Source organism: Chenopodium album, chromosome 1 (assembly GCF_948465745.1).
Source record: "Chenopodium album chromosome 1, dcCheAlbu1.1, whole genome shotgun sequence".
Lineage (NCBI taxonomy): Eukaryota > Viridiplantae > Streptophyta > Magnoliopsida > Caryophyllales > Amaranthaceae > Chenopodium > Chenopodium album.
The window spans coordinates 88,806,299-88,830,221 of NC_137834.1; the positions used below are offsets into that span (position 1 = coordinate 88,806,299).

At 35.1% G+C, this 23,923-nt stretch overlaps 1 protein-coding gene across 3 annotated transcripts; it reads right to left on the reverse strand.

Moving 5' to 3' along the window:
• Positions 1–90: 90 nt before the first annotated feature.
• LOC145562072 (peroxisomal nicotinamide adenine dinucleotide carrier-like) lies at positions 91–22,315 on the reverse strand. 3 transcript variants are annotated; one of them, XM_081622247.1, is made up of 12 exons: positions 22,162–22,315; positions 20,504–20,619; positions 20,279–20,392; positions 20,065–20,139; positions 19,449–19,579; positions 19,148–19,202; positions 18,515–18,667; positions 17,833–17,901; positions 17,645–17,752; positions 1,347–1,415; positions 829–883; positions 91–480 (listed from the first exon to the last, which is right to left on the reverse strand). In XM_081622247.1, exons 2-12 carry the CDS (start codon positions 20,582–20,584, stop codon positions 290–292), a joined length of 1,101 nt encoding a protein of 366 aa, XP_081478373.1. In that variant the 5' UTR covers positions 20,585–20,619; positions 22,162–22,315; the 3' UTR covers positions 91–289. The 3 variants fall into 3 exon arrangements, with proteins under 3 accessions (XP_081478373.1, XP_081478379.1, XP_081478386.1); XM_081622253.1 differs by having other exon boundaries at positions 20,504–20,622; positions 22,162–22,190; XM_081622260.1 differs by lacking the exons at positions 91–480; positions 829–883; positions 1,347–1,415 and adding an exon at positions 9,614–9,820.
• Between the last annotated feature and the right edge of the window lie 1,608 nt (positions 22,316–23,923).

A 23,923-nucleotide genomic window follows, 5' to 3' on the forward strand; every position in this document is an offset into this window, starting at 1 on the left:
AACTGGTTTTTTTTTTTTTTTTTTTTCTTTTTTTTTGTGGGAAAGAGTGCATAATAAATTGATAAAATCATTGTAGAGACACGTGAAGAATGATACTTTTCTGTCTATATGCTTAAATAAAAATAACCTGACAAATTTCTTCATTTTCCATCATTTTTTCCAAATAATTTCAAATTTAAAAATTATGTACATCAATATTAATTTCCTATTTTCAAGTTTCAAAGAGTTCTGATGTCCAGGGATAAAAAAAAAAAAAAAAAGTTTCATTGCAATGCCATTGCCAGTGGAATCATCTTAGTGCATTGAGTCTGATCTTGCGGCTCTTATATGTTAGAATCGTAAAAGCCTTGACAAGCTCTTCCTTCACCATGAAAAGTACAGAGGCAGCGAAAACACTCTGCACAATCTTCGTGCTCATCCCTTTATAAAATCCCAGTAATCCTTCATACCGGATCATTTTTACAATTGCATCCAGTGTACCTGTTGAGCAAAGAATTTGAAGAACACCACCAGAATAAGTGTCTTATAATCTATAGTGGAGAAATAAGCATGTCAGAAGTTGAAGACATTAGATTAAAGTGAAGACCAGATGATACTGTGGTCCTGACATCAATCAGAATTTGGAGTGGAATAATGTAAGAAGTATAATGCATCGGGTGCCTTAGAATGTAGTCCAGAAAATCGAGGTAAATGAGTAAACTTGCAAATTTGCATGAAGCAGACAACAACCTAAAGGTGTACAATTGTATAAGAAATGAAATGTCACACGATTGACAATATCAAGCATTCTATGTGAAGCCTCAAAGATAGTATGCATTTCAGACGCACCTGAGTATCTTAGTGAGACATTACTGCCAATATCTTGTTTTGCCTGTAGTCTTGACTGCAAAATTATTCCAAATTCCACAGTTAGTTAATATTTCAAAAGCCTTTAAGATGATGTGAAAAAATATTCTTCAATTAAACATAATGTACATATCATGTTGAAGAATCACAACATAGCACATGACTGTTCACAAACAACATGGACTTTTAACCCAGTATAAAATTATAAATAGTTATAAATTTTTTATATAGCAGGAATCATGTCATGGGATGATTCCCAGGCAGTTGGTAGCAAAGGCAGATCTCAAGGAGGGTGTTGCAGCAGTTGATAGCATATCCAGGTCACAAATTACCTACATCATGGCAGTGCCAGATAAACAGCCCGATTGTTTATGCCTTAAATCCCCCCCCCCCCACAAGCATAAACAGGGTGACTAGAGAAATAGACTACTGCAATTTAGTGGCTTTTATTTTGTCATAAGCATTTAGCAAAATCTTTAATATATCAGCAACCAAAATACCTTGACTACCAGCAACGGATATGTTGTAACAGTTGCACCGAGTTTAGCCACAGCACCAAGAAAGAAAACCTGTTCACATAACAGTTAACTCAGATTCTCAACACCTCAATTGATGATACACATCTTATGCGAAATTCGATTAAAAGCATGCTTATAGGAAATTTGCTGAAACAGTCCATAAAATGGGGAAAACATTGGGAATAATAGGGGGATGGGTTTTTGACACTTGTTACATCCCATAATACCCTTATTATGCTTTTATTCAAGGTTCGGGACCGGGACTGAGAATGTGGTGATTGACCCCATGATGGGGGGACCGTTTGTGTTGTTGGTGATGATCTGATGATGAAATGAGTTAATTGATTGTTTACATGAAGTAAGATATGATACTTACATCGGTGGCACATCACAAAACATGAGTAGTTTGTCCAAATTTATCAATCAACCCATCAAATCATATCAATTAACACACATGGGTAATATGATCATCCATAGTTACTATTGTCAAATCAATCATCATATCATATCATGTGTTCATTTCTATTACTATTGTCAAATCACATCACTATTATGGTTATATGACATCATTTTACCTATATGACATCACTTATATAACACAATTATACTTTTATGAAATCACTATTGTCAAGTCACATCATATTAGGACATCACATCATTATAAATAAAATTACATAATATGACATCATTATAGTCAAGTCACATCACTTCAATATACTTTTATGACATCATTATATTTATATGACATCATTATAGTCAAGTCACATCATATTATTACACTCATGTGACATCATTATATTTCAAAATAGAGTAAAAAAACTCATTCTTGGTATTTTATAGACATCTTTATTAGAGCTGTCAATTCGGGTAAACGGGTCGGGTAAGAGTGGGTCGAGTCAACTCTGGTCGGGTCAATTTGGATTAATTCTATAACCTATGTGGGTCGGGTTTGGGTTGGGTAATGCTTGAGTCGGGTCACATCAGGTCATACTTCTTATCGGGTTTGGGTCAGGTTTAGGTCGGGTTACAATCGAGTCGGGTGAACAATAGGTCGGGTTTAATTCGGGTTATCACGGGTTAAAAAAGAGTTAGGAAAATTCTCGGGTTCGAGTCGGGTTCGGTTCAAGTCAATAATTTGCGGTTTATAATCAGGTCTTGTCATTCTCAAGTTTGAATCGAGTTTGGTTCAAGTCAATAATTTGCGGATTAAAATCAGGTCGGGTTATTTTCAAGTCGGGTCAATCTCGGGTTCAAGTCGGATTCGGTTCAAGTCAATAATTTGCGGGTTATAATCAGGTTGGGTCAATTCCAAGTCGGGTCATTCTCGGATTCAAGTCGGGTTATGTTCAAGTCAATAATTTGCAGGTTACAATCAGGTCGGGTCATTTCCAAGTCAGGTCATATTCGGGTTCTACTAAATATAAATAGATAATTGTCATTTTTATCAAGCTAATTATTTCCTTTGACTATAATATAAATGACAATATACTAGGAAACTATAGTCTATAATTTAGGAATATAATTATCTCCTTTGACCATACAACAAATATATACTATATTTAACTCTTAAATTTGAGGATGATGCTCCTTTCTTTTGTTGCCTGGACCGACTTGGTCTCCCTAGACAAAATGCTTTGATCAACAATAATAAGGTGATCTAAATTGCATTTAAGGTGATTTAAAATCAAGTCAGGAATAATTTGGGTTGAATTTAGGTCGGGTCAATAACAAGTCTTGTTAATTTCGAGACGGGTTAGTAACAGATCGAGTTTAATTTTTGGGTTGGGTAAGTAATAGGTCTGGTAAAATTCGAGTCGGGTCAATAACAAGTTGGGTTGAATTTTGGTAAGGTCAATAACAAGTCAGGTTGATTTTGGGTCAGGTTTATAACAGGTTAGGTTAAATTCCGGTCGGGTTAGGAACGGGTCGGGTTAGCTTCAGGTTAGTAACAAGTCAGTTTAAATTCGGGTTAAAACAGGTTTGGGTAAATTTCGGTGCAACTCAGGTCCAGTGCAAGTTAATTAAATTGGTCGTTGTAAACTGGTAAATCGGTGCAAGTTGTAAACCGGTAAATTGGCCGTTTAAAAACAAATTGAAAGGTTCCACACACCCAATTGGACACCCGGAAGATATTAGGGATCATGGTAAACATTTCAGCAATTATTATTTCCGGGCGAAAAAAAGTCAAAAATTCCAAAATTAAAGGCTAATATCCACGCTTTTTTAGAAATTTTAGAAGTTTCGGGCCCAGTGTCGAAAAGTTTTGAAATTCTATGGGATACATCTCGAGGTCACTTAATGCCGTTCGGAACAATATATGATCATTATTTGTTGACATAAATGTTCGTGGTAGGATTAAATTAATGAAATTGGTACAAGTTGTAAACCGGTAAATTGGTCGTTTAAAGGCAAAGTGGATGGTTCCACCCACCCAATTGTACTCCTGGAGGATATTAGGGACCATGATAAACATTTCAGCAGTTTTTATTTCCAGGTGAAAAATAGTCAAAAATTTCCAAAATTGAAGGCTAATATCCGCGCTTTTTGAAAAATTTTGGAGGTTTTAGAGCCTGGTGTAGAAAAGTCTTGATATTTTAGGGAATACATCTCGGGATCATATAATGCCGTTTGGAGCCATATATGATCATTATACGTTGTCATAAATGGTCGTAGAAGGCTTGAGTTAATGAAACCCGTGCAAGTTGTACACCGGTAATTTTGTCGTTTGAAGGCAAAATGGATGGTTCAACCAACCTAATTTGACTCTCAAAGAGTATTAGGGACCATGGTAAACATTTCGGCAATTTTTATTTGCGGGCGAAAAAAAGACAAAAAATTCCAAAATTGAAGACTAATATCCACGCTTTTTGAGAAAACTACGAGGTTTCAAGCCCGGTGTCGAAAAGTCTTAAAATTCTAGGGGATATATCTCGGGGTCATATAATGCCATTTGGAACCATATATGATCATTATTTGTTGTCATAAATGTTCGTGGTAGGCTTGAATTAATGAAATCGGTACAAGTTGTAAACCGGTAAATTGGTCGTTTAAAGGCAAATTGGATGGTTTCACCCACCCAATTGGATTCCCGAAGGGTATTAGGACCATGGTAAACATTTTGGCAATTTCTATATCTGGGTTTAAAAAAGTCAAAAAATTCCAAAATTGAAGGCTAATATCCACGCTTTTTGAGAAATTTCGAATTTTTCGGGCCCGGTGTCGAAAAGCATTGAGATTTTAGGGGATACATCTCGGGGGTCATATAATGCCGTTTGGAACCATATATGATCATTATATGTTGTCATAAATGTTCGTGGTAGGCTTAAGTTAATGAAATCGGTGCAAGTTGTACACCGGTAAAATTGGATAATTCCACCCATCCAATTGGACTAATGGAGGGTATTAGGGACCATGGTAAACATTCCGGCAATTTTTATTTTCGGGCAAAAAGAAGTCAAAAATTTCCAAAATTGAAGGCTAATATCCACGTTTTTTGAGAAATTTTGGAGATGTCGCAAAGTCTTGAGATTTTAAAGAATACATCTTAGAGTCATATAATGTCGTTTGGAACCATATATGACCATTATATGTTGTCATAGATATTAATGGTAGCCTTGAGTTAATGAAATCGGTGGAAGATGTAAACCGGTAAATTGGCCGTTCAAAGGCAAATTGGATGATTTCACCCACCAAATTGGACTCCCGAAGGGTATTAAAGACCATGGTAAACATTTCGGCAATTATTATTTTCGGGCGAAATAAAGTAAAAAAATTCAAAAATTGAAGGCTAATGTCCACAATTTATGAGAAATTTTGGAGGTTTCGAGGCCCGTTGTAAAAAAGCCTTGAAAATTTAAGGGATACATCTCGGGGTCATAAAATGCCGTTTGGAATCATATACTTCCTCCGTTCTTTTATTATTGCACCACTTGTCTTTTTAGGAAGTTTCACAAATATTGCACCATTTCCTTTTTAGGAAAAAATTTGTTTGTGTTCACATTACAAATACCAAACATACTCTTGCTTTTTCACACTTACTTTTTAATTTATCAATATGTCACATGGGCAATTTTGTATTTTTACCTTTCTCTCTCTTACTTTTTTCAACTACCAAAATATTTGTACCTAACCCTTATGGTGCAATAATCAAAAAACGGAGGAAGTATAATCATTTTATGTTGTCATAAATGTTCGTGGTAAGATTGAATTAATGAAATCGGTGCAAGTTGTAAACCGGTAAATTGGCCACTTAAAGGCATATTGGATGGTTCCACCCACCCAATTGGACTCTCGGAGGATATTAGAGACCATTGTAAACATTTCAGCAATTTTTATTTCCTGGCGGAGAAAATCAAACAATTCCACAATTGAATCCACGCATTTTGCGAAATTTTAGAGATTTCGGTACCGGTGTCGAAAAGTCTTGAATTTCTAGGGGATACATCTCGGGGTCATATAATGCCGTTTTGAACCATTTATATTCAGTATATGTTGTCATAACTATTCGTGGTAGGCTTGAGTTAATGAAATCAAGGCAAGTTGTAATTCGGTAAATTGGCCGTTTAAAGGCAAATTGGATAGTTCAACACACCTAATTGGACTCCGCGGGGTATTAGGGACCATGGTAAACATTTCGGCAATTTTTATTTCCGGGCGAAAATAAGTGTAAAAATTACAAAATTTAAGGCTAATATCCACGCTTTTTGAGAAATTTTAGGGTTTCGGGGCCCGGTGTCGAAAAGACTTGAGATTTTAAAAGATACATCTCGGGGTCATATAATGTCGTTTGGAACCATATATGATCATTATATGTTGTCATAAATGTTCGTGGTAGGTTTAAGTTAATGAAATCGGTGCAAATTATAAATTGCTAAATTAGCCGTTTAAAGACGAATTGGATGGTTCTACCCACCCAATTGGACTTCCGGAGGGTATTAGGGACCATGATAAACATTTCAACAATTTTTATTTCCAGGTGAAAAAAAAAAGTCAAAATTTTCCAAAATTGAAAGCTAATATCCACGCCTTTTTAGAAATTTCGAAGGTTTCGGGGGCCTGATGTCGAAAAGCAATGAGATTTTAGGGGATACAACTCGGGGTCATATAATGCTGTTTGGAACAATATATGATCATATACGCTGTCATAAATGTTCGTGGTAGGCTTGAATTAATGAAATCGGTGCAAGTTGTAAACCGGTAAATTGGCCGTTTAAAGGCAAATTTGATGGTTCCAAACAGCCAATTGGATTCTCGGATGTTATTAGGGACCATGGTAAACATTTCGTCAATTTTTATTTTCGGGAAAAAAAAAAGTCAAAAAAATTCCAAAATTGAAGGCTAAGATCCACGCTTTTTAAGAAATTTTGGAGATTTCGAGGCCCTGTGTCGAAAGGCCTTGAAAATGTAAGGAATACATCTCGGGGTCATATAATACCGTTTGGAATCATATATAATCATTTTATGTTGTCATAAATGTTCATGGTAGGATTGAGTTAATGAAATCGGTGCAAGTTGTAAACCGATAAATTGGTCGTTTAAAGACATATTGGATGGTTCCACCCACCCAATTGGACTCTAGTAAGATATTAGGGTCCATGATAAATATTTCGGCAATTATTATTTCTAGGCGAAAAAAAAGTCGAAAATTCAAAAATTGAAGGCTAATATCCACCTTTTTGAGAAATTTTAAGTCTTTAGGGCCCATTGTCTAAAAGTCTCGAAATTCTAGGGAATACATATTGGGGTCATATAATGTCGTTTTGACCCATATGTGATCATTTTTTGTTTTCTTAAATCTTCGTGGAGGCTTGAGTTAATGAAATCGGTGGAAGTTGTAAACCGGTAAATTGTTCGTTTAAAGGCAAATTGGATGGTTCCACCCACCCAATTAGACTCACGAAGGGTATTAGAGACCATTGTAAACATTTCAGAAATTTTTATTTCCGACGAAAAATAATCAAAAAAAATTCCAAAATTGAAGGCTTATATCCACGCTGTTTGAGTAATTTCGAAGGTTTTGGGGCCTAGTGTCGAAAAGAAGTGAAATTTTAGGAGATACATCATGAGGTCATATAATGCCGTTTGAAACCACAAATGACCATTATATGTTGTCATAAATGTTCGTGGTAGGCTTGAGTTAACTAATCAGTGTAAGTTGTAAACTAGTAAATTGGTCGTTTAAAGGCAAATTGGATGGTTCCACCTAACCAATTGGACTCCCGGAGGGTATTAAGGACCACGGTAAACATTTCGGCAATTTTTATTTCCGAGCGAAAAAAGTTAAAAAATTCCAAAATTGAAGACTAATATCCACGTTTTTTGAGAAATTTTGGAGGTTTCGGGACCCGGTGTCGAAAAGACTTGAGATTTTAAGTAATACATATCAGGATTATATAATGTCGTTTGGAACTATATATGATCATTATTTGTTGTCATAAATGTTCGTGGTAGGCTTGAGTTAATGAAATCGGTGCAAGTTGCAAACCGGTAAATTGGTCGTTTAAAGGCATATTGGATGGTTCCACTCGTCCAATTGGAATACCGGAGGGTAAAAGGGACCATAGTAAGAATTTCGACAATTTTAATTTTCGGGCGAAAAAAAATTTCAAAATTGAAGGCTAATATCCACACAGTTTGAGAAAATTTTGAGGTTTCGAGGCCCACTGTCGAAAATCGTTGAGATGTTACGGGATATATCTCGGGGTCATATAATATTATTTTAAACCATAAATGATCATTATTTATTGTCATAAACGTTCGTGGTAGCCTTGTGTTAATGAAATCGGTGCAAGTTGTAGAATGTAGATCGGTAAATTTGTCATTTAAAGGCAAATTGGATGGTTCCACCCACCTTATTGAACTCCCGGAGGGTATTAGAAACTATGGTAAACATTTCGGCAATTTTTATTTATAGGCGATAAAAAGTCAAAAATTTCCAAAATTTAAGACTAATATCCACATTTTTTTAGAAATTTTAGAGGTTTCAAGGCCCGGTGTAGAAAATCCTTGAGTTTTTAGGGGATACATCTCAGTGACACAATGCCGTTTGGAACCATATATGATCATTATATGTTGTCATAAATGTTTGTGGTAGGCTTGAATTAATGAAATCGGTGCAAGTTGTAAACTTGTAAATTCGCTATTTAAAGGCAAATCGGATGGTTCCACCCCCTAATTGGACTCCCGAAGGGTGTTAAGGACTGTGGTAAACATTTCGGAAATTTTTATTTACAAGCGAAAAAAAGTCAAAAAATTCCAAAATTTAAGGCGAATATCCACGCTTTCTGAGAAATTTTGAAGGTTTCAAGGCCCGGTGTCGAGATTTAAGGGGATACATCTCGGGGTCATACAATGCCGTTTGGAACTATATATGATCATTATTTGTTGTCATAAATGTTCGTGGTAGCCTTGAGTTAATGAATTGGTACAAGTTGTAAATAGGGATGTGTAGAGTGCGGTCTATACCGCACTAAGTCGCAAACCAAACCGCAATTTTGCGATTTGGTGTGGTTTGCGGTTTGGAAATTGCGGTGTGATTTTTAAATTTGACCAAACCGTGGTTTTGCGGTTTGGTGCGGTTCCAAAAAAATTTCAAACCAAACCGCAATGTAACGCGGTTTGCGGTTTGAACCGTAAACCGTAAAATCAATTCTATAATATATATTTTAATAAACAAATATAAAAATAAAAGATCTTGATATTTTTTAGGGTTACTGATATTATTTTGCAATACCTAGTAGCCGACATATATCATCTCTAATTCTCATCTATCCCTCCTCTCCCTCATTTTTCTTCGTCTCTGTATCAATTTGGCAATTTCTACTTCTATTTCTCCTTCAAATCTAAATTTTTGAGAGATCAAGACCATTGAAATTCAGACAATCGACCACCACATACAACTTGATTGCTAATTGCTCGCCTCCACTACAAGATTCACAAAGAAATCTGAAGTAAGTAGTACTTTTTTTAGAAAATTTAAATCTTGTTTAGAAATCTATCATATTCATATGTAAATGTTGTGTTTTACATGATCAAGTTGTTATAAGCGTTCGTTTTATACATAGTATCAAATTTGAATTTTTTTTTTTTTCATTTTATTTTTTGTTTATAACCTCTCAAATTTACAAGTCACAAATTTTATGTAAGTAATTTGTGTGTGGTCTCTTTAATTATAAATTTTGTGCAACTAATTAATTAAATTTTTTTTGTTTAGTTTGTTCATCTCATACAACGGAGTCGAGTACAGGGTCTTGCAAAGTAAGTATTACTTCCTCAATTTATTAGCATTTTTCTACAATATTAAATCAAGCATATTGATTTTGCTTACAACTTATTTATTTTTTGATATTTTGACATCTAGATGTCAAGTACAGAAGGTAGTCCAAGTTCTGTGGGGACTCCCCTTGCTGAAGATGATAATGAGGAAGGATTTCTTGAGAAAGAGGATATGCCACAACCTAAACAAAAGAGAAAGGCTACTAAACAAAGGTCAGACATATTGGATCACTTCATTAAATACACTGAACATGGGCAAGGAATATGTAAGTGCAAATATTGTGGTATGTTTTACAATTGACACATGAAAGATTGAAATTGAAGACTTTTTTAAAAACCAATTTTAGAAGAGTATGTCTTACAACTGACACATGGACTTCCTTGCAAAAAATCAATTATATGTGTCTAACTGCCCACTTTATTGATAAAGACTGGAAACTAAACAAAATAATATTAAATTTTTGTCAAATATCAAGTCATAAAGGGGAAGCAATTGGTAAGGCAATTGAGAAATGCTTGCTTGCATGGGGTATTGAAAATGTCATGACTATTACAGTTGATAATGCAAGCTCTAACGATACATCTATTCTTTATTTGAAAAAAAGAATAAACAATTGGGGGACAAGTGTTTAGAGAGGAGAATTTTTGCATGTACAATGTATTGCTCACATAATGAATTTGGTTGTGAATGATGGTTTAAAAATGATGAATGATTCTGTACATCGTGTTCGAAATGCAATAAGGTTTATTAGGTCATCTTGCAATAGAGTTGTGTCGTAGAAGAGAAAATTTCAACTCAAAGTATGTTGTGTCTTCATGTTCCAACTCGGTGGAATTTGACTTATTTGATGTTAGACACTGCTGGGAAATATGTAAATGCTTTTGAGAGATATGATGATGAAGACCCACATTATAATGATGATTTATGGGATGTGGATGGTTATGGGAAGGGGTTAGGGAAACCTATGTCAGATGATTGGGATCATGTTCTGATAAAATTGTTGAAAGTTTTTTTATAATTTGACTGTTCGTGTTTCTGGCTCATTATATGTGACTTCTAATGCTTATTTTCATGAGGTTTCTGATGTGGATTGTCTTTTAAAGGAATGGTGTGCTAGTTGAGATGATAATTTTAAGAACATGGTTATGAAAATGAAAGAAAAGTGTGAAAAATATTGGGGTGATCCTAAAAAGCTGAATGTAAAGTTGTTTATCTCTGCTATACTTGATCCTCGTTACAAATGGGATTGTGTGGAGTATGGGATTTGTCAAATGTATGAGATTGATGTAGCTTTAAGTATATGCAACACAGTCAAGAAAGCCTTTAAGTATATGTATGATGAGTACAAGGGCTCACAAGTGACAACTAATTCAAATAGTACTCAGAGTGAGGGTTCAACTTCTAGTGGAGTAGATGGTGAACCTAGTATAGGAAATAAGGGAATAATAAGGGCTAGATACAAGAAACTTAAAGCTACAAAAGATGATGTGGATGCCAAATCTGAGCTAGATAAGTATTTAGATGATGATACGGAGGAGGATGTGGATGATATTGATATTTTAAAGTGGTGGAAAACTCATGGTGCACGATATCCTACTTTTTCTATTATAGCTAGTGATATATTAGCTATACCTATTTCTACGGTTGCATCTGAAAGTGCTTTTAGCACCAGAGGTCGAGTACTTGATTCATTTAGGAGTTCATTAAAACCTAAAATAGTAGAAGCTCTTGTTTGTGGTCAAGATTGGCTTCGTGTATTACCCCTTAACGTTGAAGAGCCACCGGAGGATATTGAAAAATTGGAAAGTGGTATGTAGTTTTGTCCCTTTTATAGCTATATAATTCAATTGTTTAAACTTATCATTTATCTTTCATATTAAATAACACATGAATTTCTTTTATTGTAGATCTCTCCAAGATTAGTTTATCTCCACCCATCATTGACATAGCATGAGGTTTATTGACAAGAAATTACAGAGGTTGCCTCAATTCGGATTTTTAATCTTGGACATAGAAACTAATTTGATTTCATGTCTGACTTATTTCTTGATTTTCTTGGACACTTCAGAAAAAATGGCTATGCTGTGTACAAGGCCTATTTGTTCTTTTCTCTTGTGCTGTTGGAATGAGTTGGTGTGGGAAGAAAACATGGAAAGAAGACTCTTATATTGTATTTATATGTACTGAATTGTGTGGGCCATAATTGAGAAAACCAAAAGTTTTCCTTCTTACTTTGCGTTTATTATGCTTTAGAGTCGTAAAGCTTTTTCATTTGTGATATAACTTTTGGTTTTTGTATTAGATAAGTTATAATGGAGTAGTTGTGGTTTACTTAATGATTTTGCTTCATGTTTGCCTTTGCATCGTATTTTGCGGTGCGGTTTGATAAAATCACAAACCGCAATTTTGCGGTTTGAGATCCAAACCGCACCGTGCATAGCCCTAGTTGTAAACCGATAAATTAGCCGTTTAAAGCCAAATTGGATGGTTCCACCCACCCAATTGGACACCCGGAGGGTGTTAGGGACCATGGTAAAAAATTTCGGCAATTTTTATTTACGGGCGAAAAAAGTAAAAAAATTCCAAAACTGAAGGCTATTATCCAGGTTTTTTGAAAAATTTTGTAGGTTTCGGAGCACGGTGTCGAAAAGACTTGAGATTTTAGGTGATAAATTTCCGGATCATACAATGTCGTTTGGAACCATATATGATCATTATATGTTGTCATAAATGTTCGTGGTAAGCTTGAGTTAATGATATCGGTGCAGGTTGTAAACCGGTAAATTGGCCATTTAAAGTCAAATTGGGTGTTCCACCCTCCCAATTAGACTCCCGGAGGGTATTAAGGATCATGGTAATTATTTCGGTAATTTTTATTTACGGGAGAAAAAGTCGAAAAATTCCAAAATTGAAGGCTAATATCCACGTTTTCTGAGAAATTTTGAAGGTTTCAAGGCCCGGTGTCTAAAATCCCTGAGATTTTTGGAGATACATCTCGGGGTCATATAATGCCGTTTGAAACCATATATGATCAATATATGTTGTCATAAATGTTCGTGGTAGACTTGAGTTAATGATTCGGTGCAATTTGTAAACCGGTAAATTGTCCGTTTAATGGCAAGTTGGATGGTTCCACCCACCCAATTGGACTCCTGGAGGGTATTAGGGATCATGGTAAATATTTCGCCAATTTTTATTTACGGACGAAAAAAAGTCAAAAAATTCAATTGAAGGCTAATATCCACACTTTTTGAGAAATTTAGAAGGTTTTGGGGCCTGGTGTCAAAAAGCCTTGATATTTTAGGGGATACATCTCGGAGTTATATAATGCCGTTTGGAATCATATATGATCATTATATGTTGTCATTAATGTTCGTGGTAGGCTTGAGTTAATGAAGTCGATGAAGTTGTAAACCAATAAATTGGTTGTTTAAAGGCAAATTGGATATTTTCACCCACCTAATTGGACTCCCGAAGGATATTAGGGACCAAGGTAAACATATCGATAATTTGTATTTCCAGGAGAAAAAAGTAAAAAAAAAAATCCAAAATTGAAGACTAATTCACGCATTGTGCGAAATTTTGAAGGTTTCAAGGCTCGGTGTCGAAAAGTTTTGAAATTCTAGGGAATAAATATTGGAGACATATAACGCCGTTTGGAACCATGTATAAATATGTTGTCATAAATGTTCCTGGTAGGCTTGAATTTATGAAATCGGTGCAAGTTGTAAATCGGTAAATTGGCCATTTAAAGGCAAATTGGATTGTTCCACCTACCCAATTGGACTCCCGGGGGGTATCAGGGACAATGGTAAACATTTTGGCAATTTTAATTTCCGGGCGAAAAAAAGTCAAAAATTGAAGGCTAATATGGTTTTTGATAAATTTTGAAGTCTTCGGGCCCCGTTGTCTAAAAGTCTTGAAATTCTAGGGAATACATCTCGTGGTCATAAAATGTCGTTTGGACCCATACATGATCATTATTTGTTGTCATAAATGTTCGTTGTAGGCTTGAGTTAATGAAATCGATGAAAGTTGTAAACCGGTAAGTTGGTCGTTTAAATGCAAATTGGATGGTTCCACCCACCCAATTGGACTCCCGGAGGTATTAGGGACCATGGTATACATTTCCGCAATTTTTATTTCCGTGCGAAAAAAAAGTCAAAAAATTCCAAATTTGAAGGCTAATATCCATGCTTTTTGAGAAATTTCAAAGGTTTCGGGGCCCGTTGTCGAAAATAAATAAGATTTTAGAGGATACATCTCGGGGTCATATAATGTCGTTTGGAACCATTTATGATCATTATATGTTGTCATAAATGTTCGTGGCAGGCTTGAGTTAATGAAATCGGTGCAAGTTGTAAACCTGTACATTGGCCCGTTTAAAGGCAAATTGGATGGTTCCACCCATTCAATTGGACTCCCGGAGGGTATTGGGGACCATGGTAAACATTTCGGCAATTTTTATTTCCGGGCAAAAAAATAAAGTGAAAAAAAATCTAAAATTGAAGGCTAATATCCGAGAATTTTTTGAGGTTTTTTAGGGCCCGGTGTCGAAAAGGCTTGAGATTTTAGGGGATACATATTAGGGTAATATAATGCCATTTGGAAACATATATGATCATTATATGTTGTCATAAATGTTCGTGGTAGGCTTTAATTAATGAAATCGGTACAAGTTGTAAATCGATAAATTGGTCGTTTAAAGGCAAATTGGATGGTTCCACCCACCCAATCGGACTCCCAGAGGGTATTAGGGACCATGTAAAACATTTCGGCAATTTTTATTTTCGGGCGAAAAAAATTCAAAAAAATTCCAAAATTGAAGGCTAATATATCCACGTTTTTTGAGAAATTTTGGAGGTTTCGGGACCCGGTGTCGAAAAGTCTTTAGATTATAGGGGATACATCTCGGGGTCATATAATGTCGCTTGAAACCTTATATGATCATTATTTGTTGTCATAAATGTTTGTGGTAAGCTAGAATTAATGAAATCGGTACAAGTTGTAAACCGGTAAATTGGTCGTTTAAAAGCAAATTGGATGGTTTCACCCACACAATTGGATTCCCGGAGGGTATTAGGGACCATGGTAAACATTTCGGCAATTTCTATACTCAGGCGAAAAAAAAGTCAAAAAATTCCAAAATTGCAGGCTAATATCCACGTTTTTTGAGAAATTTCGAATTTTTAGAGGCCCGGTGTCGAAAAGCATTGAGATTTTAAGGGATACATCTCGGGGTCATTAATGTCGTTTGGAACCATATATGATCATTAAATGTTGTCACAAATATTCGCGGTAGGCTCGAGTTAATGAAATCGGTGCAAGTTGTAAACCGGTAAGTTGGTCGTTTAAAGGCAAATTGGATGGTTCCACCCCGCCAATTGGACTTCCGGGGGGAATTAGGGACCATGGTAAACTTTCGACAAGTATTATTTACGGGTGAAAAAAAGTCAAAATATTCCAAAATTGAAGGTTAATATCCACACTTTTTGAGAATTTTTAGACATTTCGTATAGAGTTGTCAATTTGTGTAAACGGGTCGGTAAGAGTGAGTCAGGTCAACTCGGGTCGGGTCAATTCGGATTAATTTCATAACCTATACGGGTCGGGTTTGGGTTGGATCATGCTTGAGTCGGGTCACGTCGGGTCATATTTCTTATCGGTTTATAACAGGTCGGGTTACATTCGAGTCGGGTGAACAATAGGTCAAGTTTAATTCGGGTTTTCATGGGTTATAACGGGTTATGGTAATTCTTGGGTTCGAGTTAGGTTCGGTTTAAGTCAATAATTTGCGGGTTATAATCGGGTCGGGTCATTCTTAGGTTTGAGTCGTGTTCGGTTCAAGTCAATAATTTGCGGGTTATAATCAGGCAGGTCATTTTCAAGTCGGGTCATTCTCGGGTTCAAGTCGGGTTCGATTCAAATGAATAATTTGCGGGTTATAATTAGGTTGGGTCATTTCCAAGTCGGGTCATTCTCAGATCCAAGTAGGGTTATGTTCAAGTCAATAATTTGCAAGTTACAACCAGGTCGGGTCATTTCCAAGTCAGGTCATATTCGGGTTCAACTAACTATAAATAGATGATTATCATTTTTATCAAGTTAATTATTTCCTTTCTTTAAATATATTTAACTCTTAAATTTGAGGATGATGCTCCTTTCTTTTACTGCCTTGACCCACTTGGTCTCATTAAACAAAATGCTTTGATGAACAATAATAAGGTGGTCTGAATTGCATTTAAGGTGAGTTAAAATCAGGTCATGAACAATTTGGGTTGAATTTAGGTCGGGTCAATAACAAGTTGTGTTGATTTCGAGTCGGGTTAGTAACAGATCGGGTTAAATTTTATGGTCGGGTTAGTAATAGGTCCGGTAAAATTCGGGTCGGGTCAATAATAAGTCGGGTTGAATTTGGGTCAGGTCAATAACAAGTCGGGTTGATTTCGGGTCGGGTTTGTAACAGGTTGGGTTAAATTCGGGTTGGGTTAGAAAGGGGTCGGGTTGAATTCAGGTCAGGTTAGTAACAAGTAGGGTTAAATTTGGGTTTTAACGGGTTAATACGGGTTTTGGTCAATTTCGATTCAAGTCGGAATCGGTTCAGGTCAATAATTTACGGGTTACATTTGGGTTGGGTCATCTCCAGGTCAGTTCATGTTCGGGTACGGGTCTCACATACTCTAGTCAACTAGGGTCTAGGGTTGGTTTTAGGTCGGGTTCGGGTCACCATTTTTTCGAGTTCAGATGGGTCCGTTAATAATCGGTTTGAAGTCAGTATTTCAGGTTGGGCCAACTTTTGATAGTTCTGATCTTTATAAGTGTCTTATGGTTTCAAACCTCTTTATATGACCCCGAGAGTCACCCCACACATTCAATTCATTGTTTGAAAAAATGTCGAAATCGTGTATTATAGCCTTTAATTTTGGACAATTTTCCACTTTTTTTGACCTGAAAATAAAAATTGCCAAAATGCTTACCATGGATTCTAATACACACCGGAAGTCCATTTGGGTGAGTACAACCATCTTATATGTCTTTAAACGGTCGATTTACCCGTTTACAACTTTTACTGATTTCATAAACTCAAGCCTATCACGGACATTTATGACAATTTTATAATGGTCATATATGGTTCCAAACGGCATTATATAACCCCGAGATGTATCCTCTAGTATCTCAAGACTTTTCGACACTAGGTCCCGAAACCTCAAAATTCCTCAAAAAAACGTGTATTATAGCCTTCAATTTTTGAAAACTTTGACTTTTCAGATTTTACCATGGACCCTAATACCCTCCGAGACTCCAATTGAGTGGGTGGAACCATCCAATTTTCCTTTAAGCGTCCAATTTACCCATTTACAACTTCCACCGATTACATAAACTCAAGCCTACCACGAACAGTTGTGAATCATGTGATTTTGTATTTACATAAAGAACCAAAAGCAACCAAAAGAAAAACATAGGAAATTTCAGAATAAGTTGCATTAGGGATTGGTAAACGGCTATACGCTGCACCCAGCCTCACAACGAAAGACAAATTAGGTCAGTGCAACCCAACCGCTAAGAAAACTGAGGTTCAGCTACATGGGATCAATAAGCATTCCTTACAAAGTTACAAGACCGATTATGAGAGAGGCTATTAGGTGACTAGTGGGTTAGTGGCTTATTCCAATCTTTTTCCTTAACTTATAAATTTGCAGATAGGTCATTCCCTCCCACTCTCCAGCGCGCCCCAACTAACCCCTTGTGGCCTTGGGCGAAGAGTAAATGTGCAAAGGAAGGACCATATCATGCTATCTACATTGGCTTCAACTCATTGTCCTTAATAATATAACCACAAGGGAAGATTTCTAACATAAATATTTTGAACAGAGATCACTACTCGGTTGGCCATTTAGGACAACACTGTGTAAACCTTGCCGAAGAAATCGCAAGGTGTGATGATTTAAGTTGAATTCTGAGTTTGCCAAAAAAAAAAAAAAAACAAAACTCAGCATCATCTTACCTCCAAAGCCGTTATTTGCTTCACTCCATGCTTGTTAGTTGCTCGTTTTTCTTTGAGAGACCTTAGTGAAGTTTCATAAATCATGAATTGGATTGATGGGTTGCAAACCTGAATTGGTTCACTATTGTTACTTCAAAGTCAGAAGATTTCCTTTGTTATTATTTCTCATGGATCGATGAGAGACTAACCATTATCAGAGTAGGAATAAGGCCCTTCCAAAATCCTCGAATTCCTGCTTCACTGTAAACCTCACCTGCCTGTCAAAGGTTTAAAAGGAGGATTTCAAACGACTATCCACAAAAAATGAAAGTGTATTGACTTAAATTAATTTTCCATATTATTATCATTTTTTTTACACAAAACATGTTTCTTGAACATTGACATCCTAAAGATCAAGATCTAAGGGCCAAGCCCACAAGTTCTTTTCCAGGGGTCACACAAAATAGAAGGCTATTCACTGGAATGATGAATTTGATGCTGAATGTCTTATACAGCCCAATTACCCACATACAGAAACATTTTGAATAGGAGTCAAAATGTCAGTGAGGTAAATGATCCAATTGCACCCTTGTATAAGACAAACTAATGCTTTTCCTTGACCCCAAAACATGTAAAACATACTAGACAAAAAAATTAAATTTTTAACAAATAAACCTTCTCAGATTTGTTCAGAAGTATATATAGTCAAACACCACATAAATAGCATTAGAATGATACTTCTATATTGTGGTCCAACATGTGGTGACTTTTACAAAACAGCTCATTGTTTAATGGAACCTGAATGTGTTTGCAGGAAGCTATCTTGCACTTTTTTTTTAATAAATAATGAATCCAAAATTAACAAAAAAAATCACGTCCACCGATACGTACAGCTTGCAGCGTTCCATATGGTTTCGGTTTTGACGATTCAAGTTCAGCTAACTTTACTAGCAAGGTGGATGCTGTCGCACTGTTTTCAGAAGCTTCCTTCAAAAGGGCATCCCTTTTTCTCTCCATTATGTTTCTTTCTGCTTGGGTTTGTGTCTAAAAACAAAGATGCTGTGAGACATTAAATAAACCATGAACTCTGAAGTACATAATGCACACTCTGCAAATTCAAATGTGAAGCATAACCAAAGTTCAACCTCAGAAAGACTACAGGCAATGTGGATATGAATAATTGAAGACACCTATCTATCATTTTCATCCGGAAAGTTCCCAGTTATTCTAGCTAAATTAGTAAGGTTTTTGAAAGCACAACACAGCACAATTTGCCTTTTGTGTACCTTGAATTTTATATTCAGGGGTCTTTAATTTTCTTCACAGCCCATATTCAAATCTTTAAACCAATCTATTCAGCAGTACTACTGATGCCCTACCCCCCAAAAAAGAAAGAATATGCATGAAGCTCAAACTTTATTACGGTAAGTATGCTAATTAGGATTGCCTCCCAGGGAATCAGGGACCATCAAAATACATGCTTTCTCATACATCACATTATGTAAGGGAATACTCTGAAAGAACCTGCATGCGAGTGACGAGTACCCACATTGGATTTGTCAGCAAAACATTCAAGCATCTGCAAATATATAAAAACATATAAATCACCTATAAAAAAAAAATACAATATATACACAAGTATAATAATAAAGGAAATTTCTTGATTTTTACATGAAAATGAAAGGATTTAACTCTTTTTCTCAGAGACGAAACTCAATTTTGGTAAACAATCCCAGAGGAAAACTAGAAAAAGAATTGCAAATAAGCAACCATAACTGATGCGCCAAAAATACTAAAATACAATAATGCATTCAAACGGTTTTACCCGGCCATAGCTGCAACAGCAAGCCATGAAATCATTCCAACATTTCCATCACCCAACCCTTTCACCTTGCGTGCTGCTGCAATTGACTCGGCCTTGTTCTTGAAAACTTGGTAGAAGTAATAATAAACACCCTGGAATGAAGAAGATGAGAAGTAAATAGAACAAATTAACATTTAATACAGTACATAATAAACTTTGTCTGGACAGGCTATGATTCCAAAACACAGAAGTATAACAGTCAAGCACTTAGCTTGTTGAGAAGGTGACACACCCTTGGGGCTATTAAAAAAAGAAAATTAATTGAATTTAAATAGAACCTAGTACTCTAATCCATTCCCCAGTAGATCATGAGCTTTTAAGCTATACTTATCTCAAAAAATATCAAGTAGGATGCATAACAGTTGAACATGATAATGCTGCCAGCCGTTCATGGAATAAGAAATTGTACCCGGGAACAAGGTTGAATCATGTCACTGAAACTGGCCATACTATGAAAGTTTCATTTTTCTTTTCATACTTCAGCATAACAGTTTACTTCTTACAATTTAGATGCACAATTTATATGACGATTGTTTCCCTAAGGTAAAAGGTAAAATTTCAAAGAGTATAGACTGACCTGTGAAGCAATAGTTCCAAATAGGGAAGGCTTCAGGCCACTGTAAAGTCCACCCCAACCCTCAGTTTTAATAACCTGAACATTTAAAAGAAAAGAATCAGGTTGCCATTCTTGTGAACTTTGACTTAAAATAAAAAATCAGACATGGAGGATTTGCATCAAGCAAGTATGAAATTGAAATTTATCATACTATTATTGGTGAACTAGAACTAGCCTGAAGCAATTGGACAAGTGTGCCTCCAGGACGCTGATTTCCAGAGGGAGAGGTTCCATGGCCAACATCAAGCCCTTTCTTGACAACTCTCTCAGTTTGCTGGCGTGTGTTAACCTACAATCACAAAGCCACAACCAATTCTACTGGTGCTTTATTAGTTATATGTACAGATTCTACACTAGAAACTCACAAACATATACAGAAAAGTTACACCAGATTTTATACCGTTTGAAGAGGGTATGTTAAAATCTGAGCAATTAAACCACCTCCCGCTCCTGCAAGTCCATTAGCTAAAGCGCTCGACATGCCTTCTCCTGATCAGCGCGTCACAAGAAGAAGCACTGCTTTTCCCAGAAATGTGGATAATATAAGAATTACAAATCTGAATTCTAGAAACAGTATTTTTATAATTTTTACACATGCAGTGAATTAGTAATTTTACCTATAGGTCTTGATGTCCTATACTAACAATTTCAACAGGTTGTTTAATTGTAATTTTTCTAATCCTACCGTATTCTTCCCATATGAAATATAAAGCTTCTCTTCACATACTATTTTCTCCCGTATAGTTACATCTATTTCCCCACCTCCCACCCCTTTTCCCCAACTTGTGAAAAGTATTTTACGAAACGGATTCTGGGATTCCTTTACTTTTGTACAATTTTAGTTACTTGTGAACCTGTGTAATCATCCACATATCTTTCCTCCCCAGTTCATTAGCCAAATCTTTCGAAAACTCTTTGCTTTATTTAGTTAGTTGATCAAGCCAAAAACTACAGACTCATCCCTCTAGGATTGGACTTAAGCTCTCTGATGAGGCCAATCCCCCATTAATGGCAATTTTTGGTCCCACTCACTCCAGCAGCCCAAAATCTAATGATCTATCTATGTTGACTAAGAAAATAAAGCCTTCTCTTCTGTAGAGATTAGAGAATAAGGGACTCATTGTCAATTTTTACTACTTGTATATGGTATAGCTTAGTCAGTAATAGATAAATTATGTTACTCAGGCTCTACATTTCACCTAAATTACCCGAGTCAAGTATTACTCCAACAAAGATATGGACACTTTCGCTTCACATTGGACTAAAGCTATGTAAGATTTTCATTAAATGGCTGACTCAAAACTGGAACACATAATTTTTCCCTTATAGTAATCTAGTCTTAGTTAAGATCACCATGTATGGATGCTATCTTTGGTACCCAGAAAACTGTAAGGGCTCTACACCTCGCACGACACAAAATCCTCTTAAGACCACGAACTTCACACGAATCTATTACCAACAATAATCCAATTAAGGTCTTGCAAACTTTCCCTAGAATCAATTAATCCAAAATGCAACAAACTCCTAAACATAACCTAAATTCATCAATCTTTCTCCAACCAGCACCCATCTTCTCCTTTCCTTTTGTATCACACACACAACATACACTCATAACAACAATTCGGATCAACAACGGCATGATCTTAGCCGGATTCAATATTCGATAGTTAAATTGATAGTGTTTGTCAATCACCCTATGTCCCCATTTTCTTCTTTGGGGATTATAATTCCTAATTTCCACAGAACTATTAGAAAAAATGTCTTAAAATCTCCTGTAAATTACTAAATTGAACAAAATGATAAATTTCCTGATTTTTCTAAAGTAGTAACTGGTAAGCTATCAATCAAAAAAAACCAATAACATAAAAATCAGAAAAGAAAAAAAAAAAACATAATTATAATCACTGTATAACTCTGATACAAAATTTAAGGGTAACCTTTTAGCAGTGAGAATTAATTCTACCAAAAATTGAGAATAATTTCAAAGAATTACAGAAAATAATCAAGGAAATATCAATTAGGCTATGAAAAATGAAGAAGGGGATAAGAGCAAATTACCATTAATCTCGGAGAATCAGTGCGTCAATATTATTTTCCGCAAAAGACCAATGTAAGAAGTTAAGAACAACTCCTAAACAAGTGGATAACATTTTCTTTAACAGCCAAAAATTACTCACTATTTACTCAATTAACCAATTTGTCTCCATTAACATTTACAGTACAAGGTTGGAATTTCAAATTTGGGATATTTGTGTCCATGGCCTGGTTTGCCTCCAAAATTGCAACACTTTTTATTTCACTGTATCATTTTTATAAGTTATAAGTTTTAAAGCCCGTGTAATGTCAAGGTTATCATATGTAAAGTATTCCAATACATTCTCAAATTTTTTAGTTGACATGCTTATTTTAGTCACATTTGTCAATGCAAATTTAGTAATTAAATCTAATTTATTTAATAATTTGGTGGGTTAGATGTTAACTAGCATAGCGCCCGTGCATTGCACGGGTTATAAATCATTTTTTTTTTTTTGACAAAAGCATGATTGATCCGTAGGAAAAAATGAGGGAGCCCCAATTGATCTCAGAAATATACATTCTAATTTATCTCCTCTCACAACTTTATTTGTTGAAATCCGTGCCACTTTATTATTTTACTTTTATCATTTAAAAAATAAAAGAAAATGATTAAATTGTGAGAGGAGATTTATTCGCATTTATCTCAGAGAAAAATTTGAATTTACCCGGAAAAAATCCTACGATAATTCAATTAGTAATAAAGGGCTTATTTTCTCTGACAATTAATTATTAAAATTTTGTTCATTTGCAATAATGGCTAATACGTAAATAAATTAAAGAAAGATGTGATTTGAATAGTATTTTATGTCATTTGCAATTTTTTTCTTTTATTCCCTATTATTTTTTAAAATGTTATTTATTATAATTGAAAATCAAATTAATTATTTTGCTCCACATAACTACGTAAGAGAAGTAGAGGAAAAACTAAATTACTTGTCATACAATCCGTACATGACTATAGAAGAACAATATAAGAAAAACTAAAATTTACTTGTCATACCATTTGTTCAGTATCTATACAACCAAAAAACCTGTTTTACCCGGCCCGTCGCATTCACTATCGATAAACACAATAATAACCTTATACATTTGTCAGCCATATTTTACAGTTATCTAAGCTAAGCAGTGTGTCAAAAACTATCACATAATATCCATATAATTAATCAACAACTGATGATTGAGTATACAACACAAATATATAGATATGGTTATTGATAAAGTTTATATGATTGAAAAAATATTTATTAAAATCTATTAACTATTACTAAAACAGAAGTTGTCGACGTCACCATTGCCCACGTGTCGCTTTCTCAATAAAAAATTTCCCGCCTAAATGCAATGATGATTTCATTTTTTTTTTTTTTTTTTTTTGGGTAGAGTTATCATATTTAACATTTTAGCAATTTAAATATTGGAAGCTTCTACATTATAATAAAACCTACCAGTTTGTCTTAAGAAAATTAAACAATTTTAAATAGCACATTAATACACGACCTCCTACATTTAACTATGAATTGCACAACGTTGAACATATAATATATCATAATTTTGATGAATAAAAAATTATAAAATTACAAAATATACGCAATTCTTATTTATATTCATGTATAATCGCGACTTATTTTTAAAATGTACAAATTAAAAATAGGTTTTATATAACCGTGCATCGCACGGGTTCTAATCTAGTAATAAGAATAAAAGACATAATTTATCAACTAACCATCATGTATGTAATGCATTTTTT

Bases quoted from the DNA above. Each gene is read 5' to 3' on its own strand.
- LOC145562072 (XM_081622247.1), bottom strand. From the start codon at position 20,584: ATGTCGAGCGCTTTAGCTAATGGACTTGCAGGAGCGGGAGGTGGTTTA. The intron at 19,580-20,064 runs GTCAGTCTATAC...TCTTCATTCCAG, and splicing joins TTGGAACTATTGCTTCACAG to GGTGTTTATTATTACTTCTA. The intron at 17,753-17,832 runs GTTAGTCTCTCA...GAACCAATTCAG, and splicing joins TTATTCCTACTCTGATAATG to GTTTGCAACCCATCAATCCA.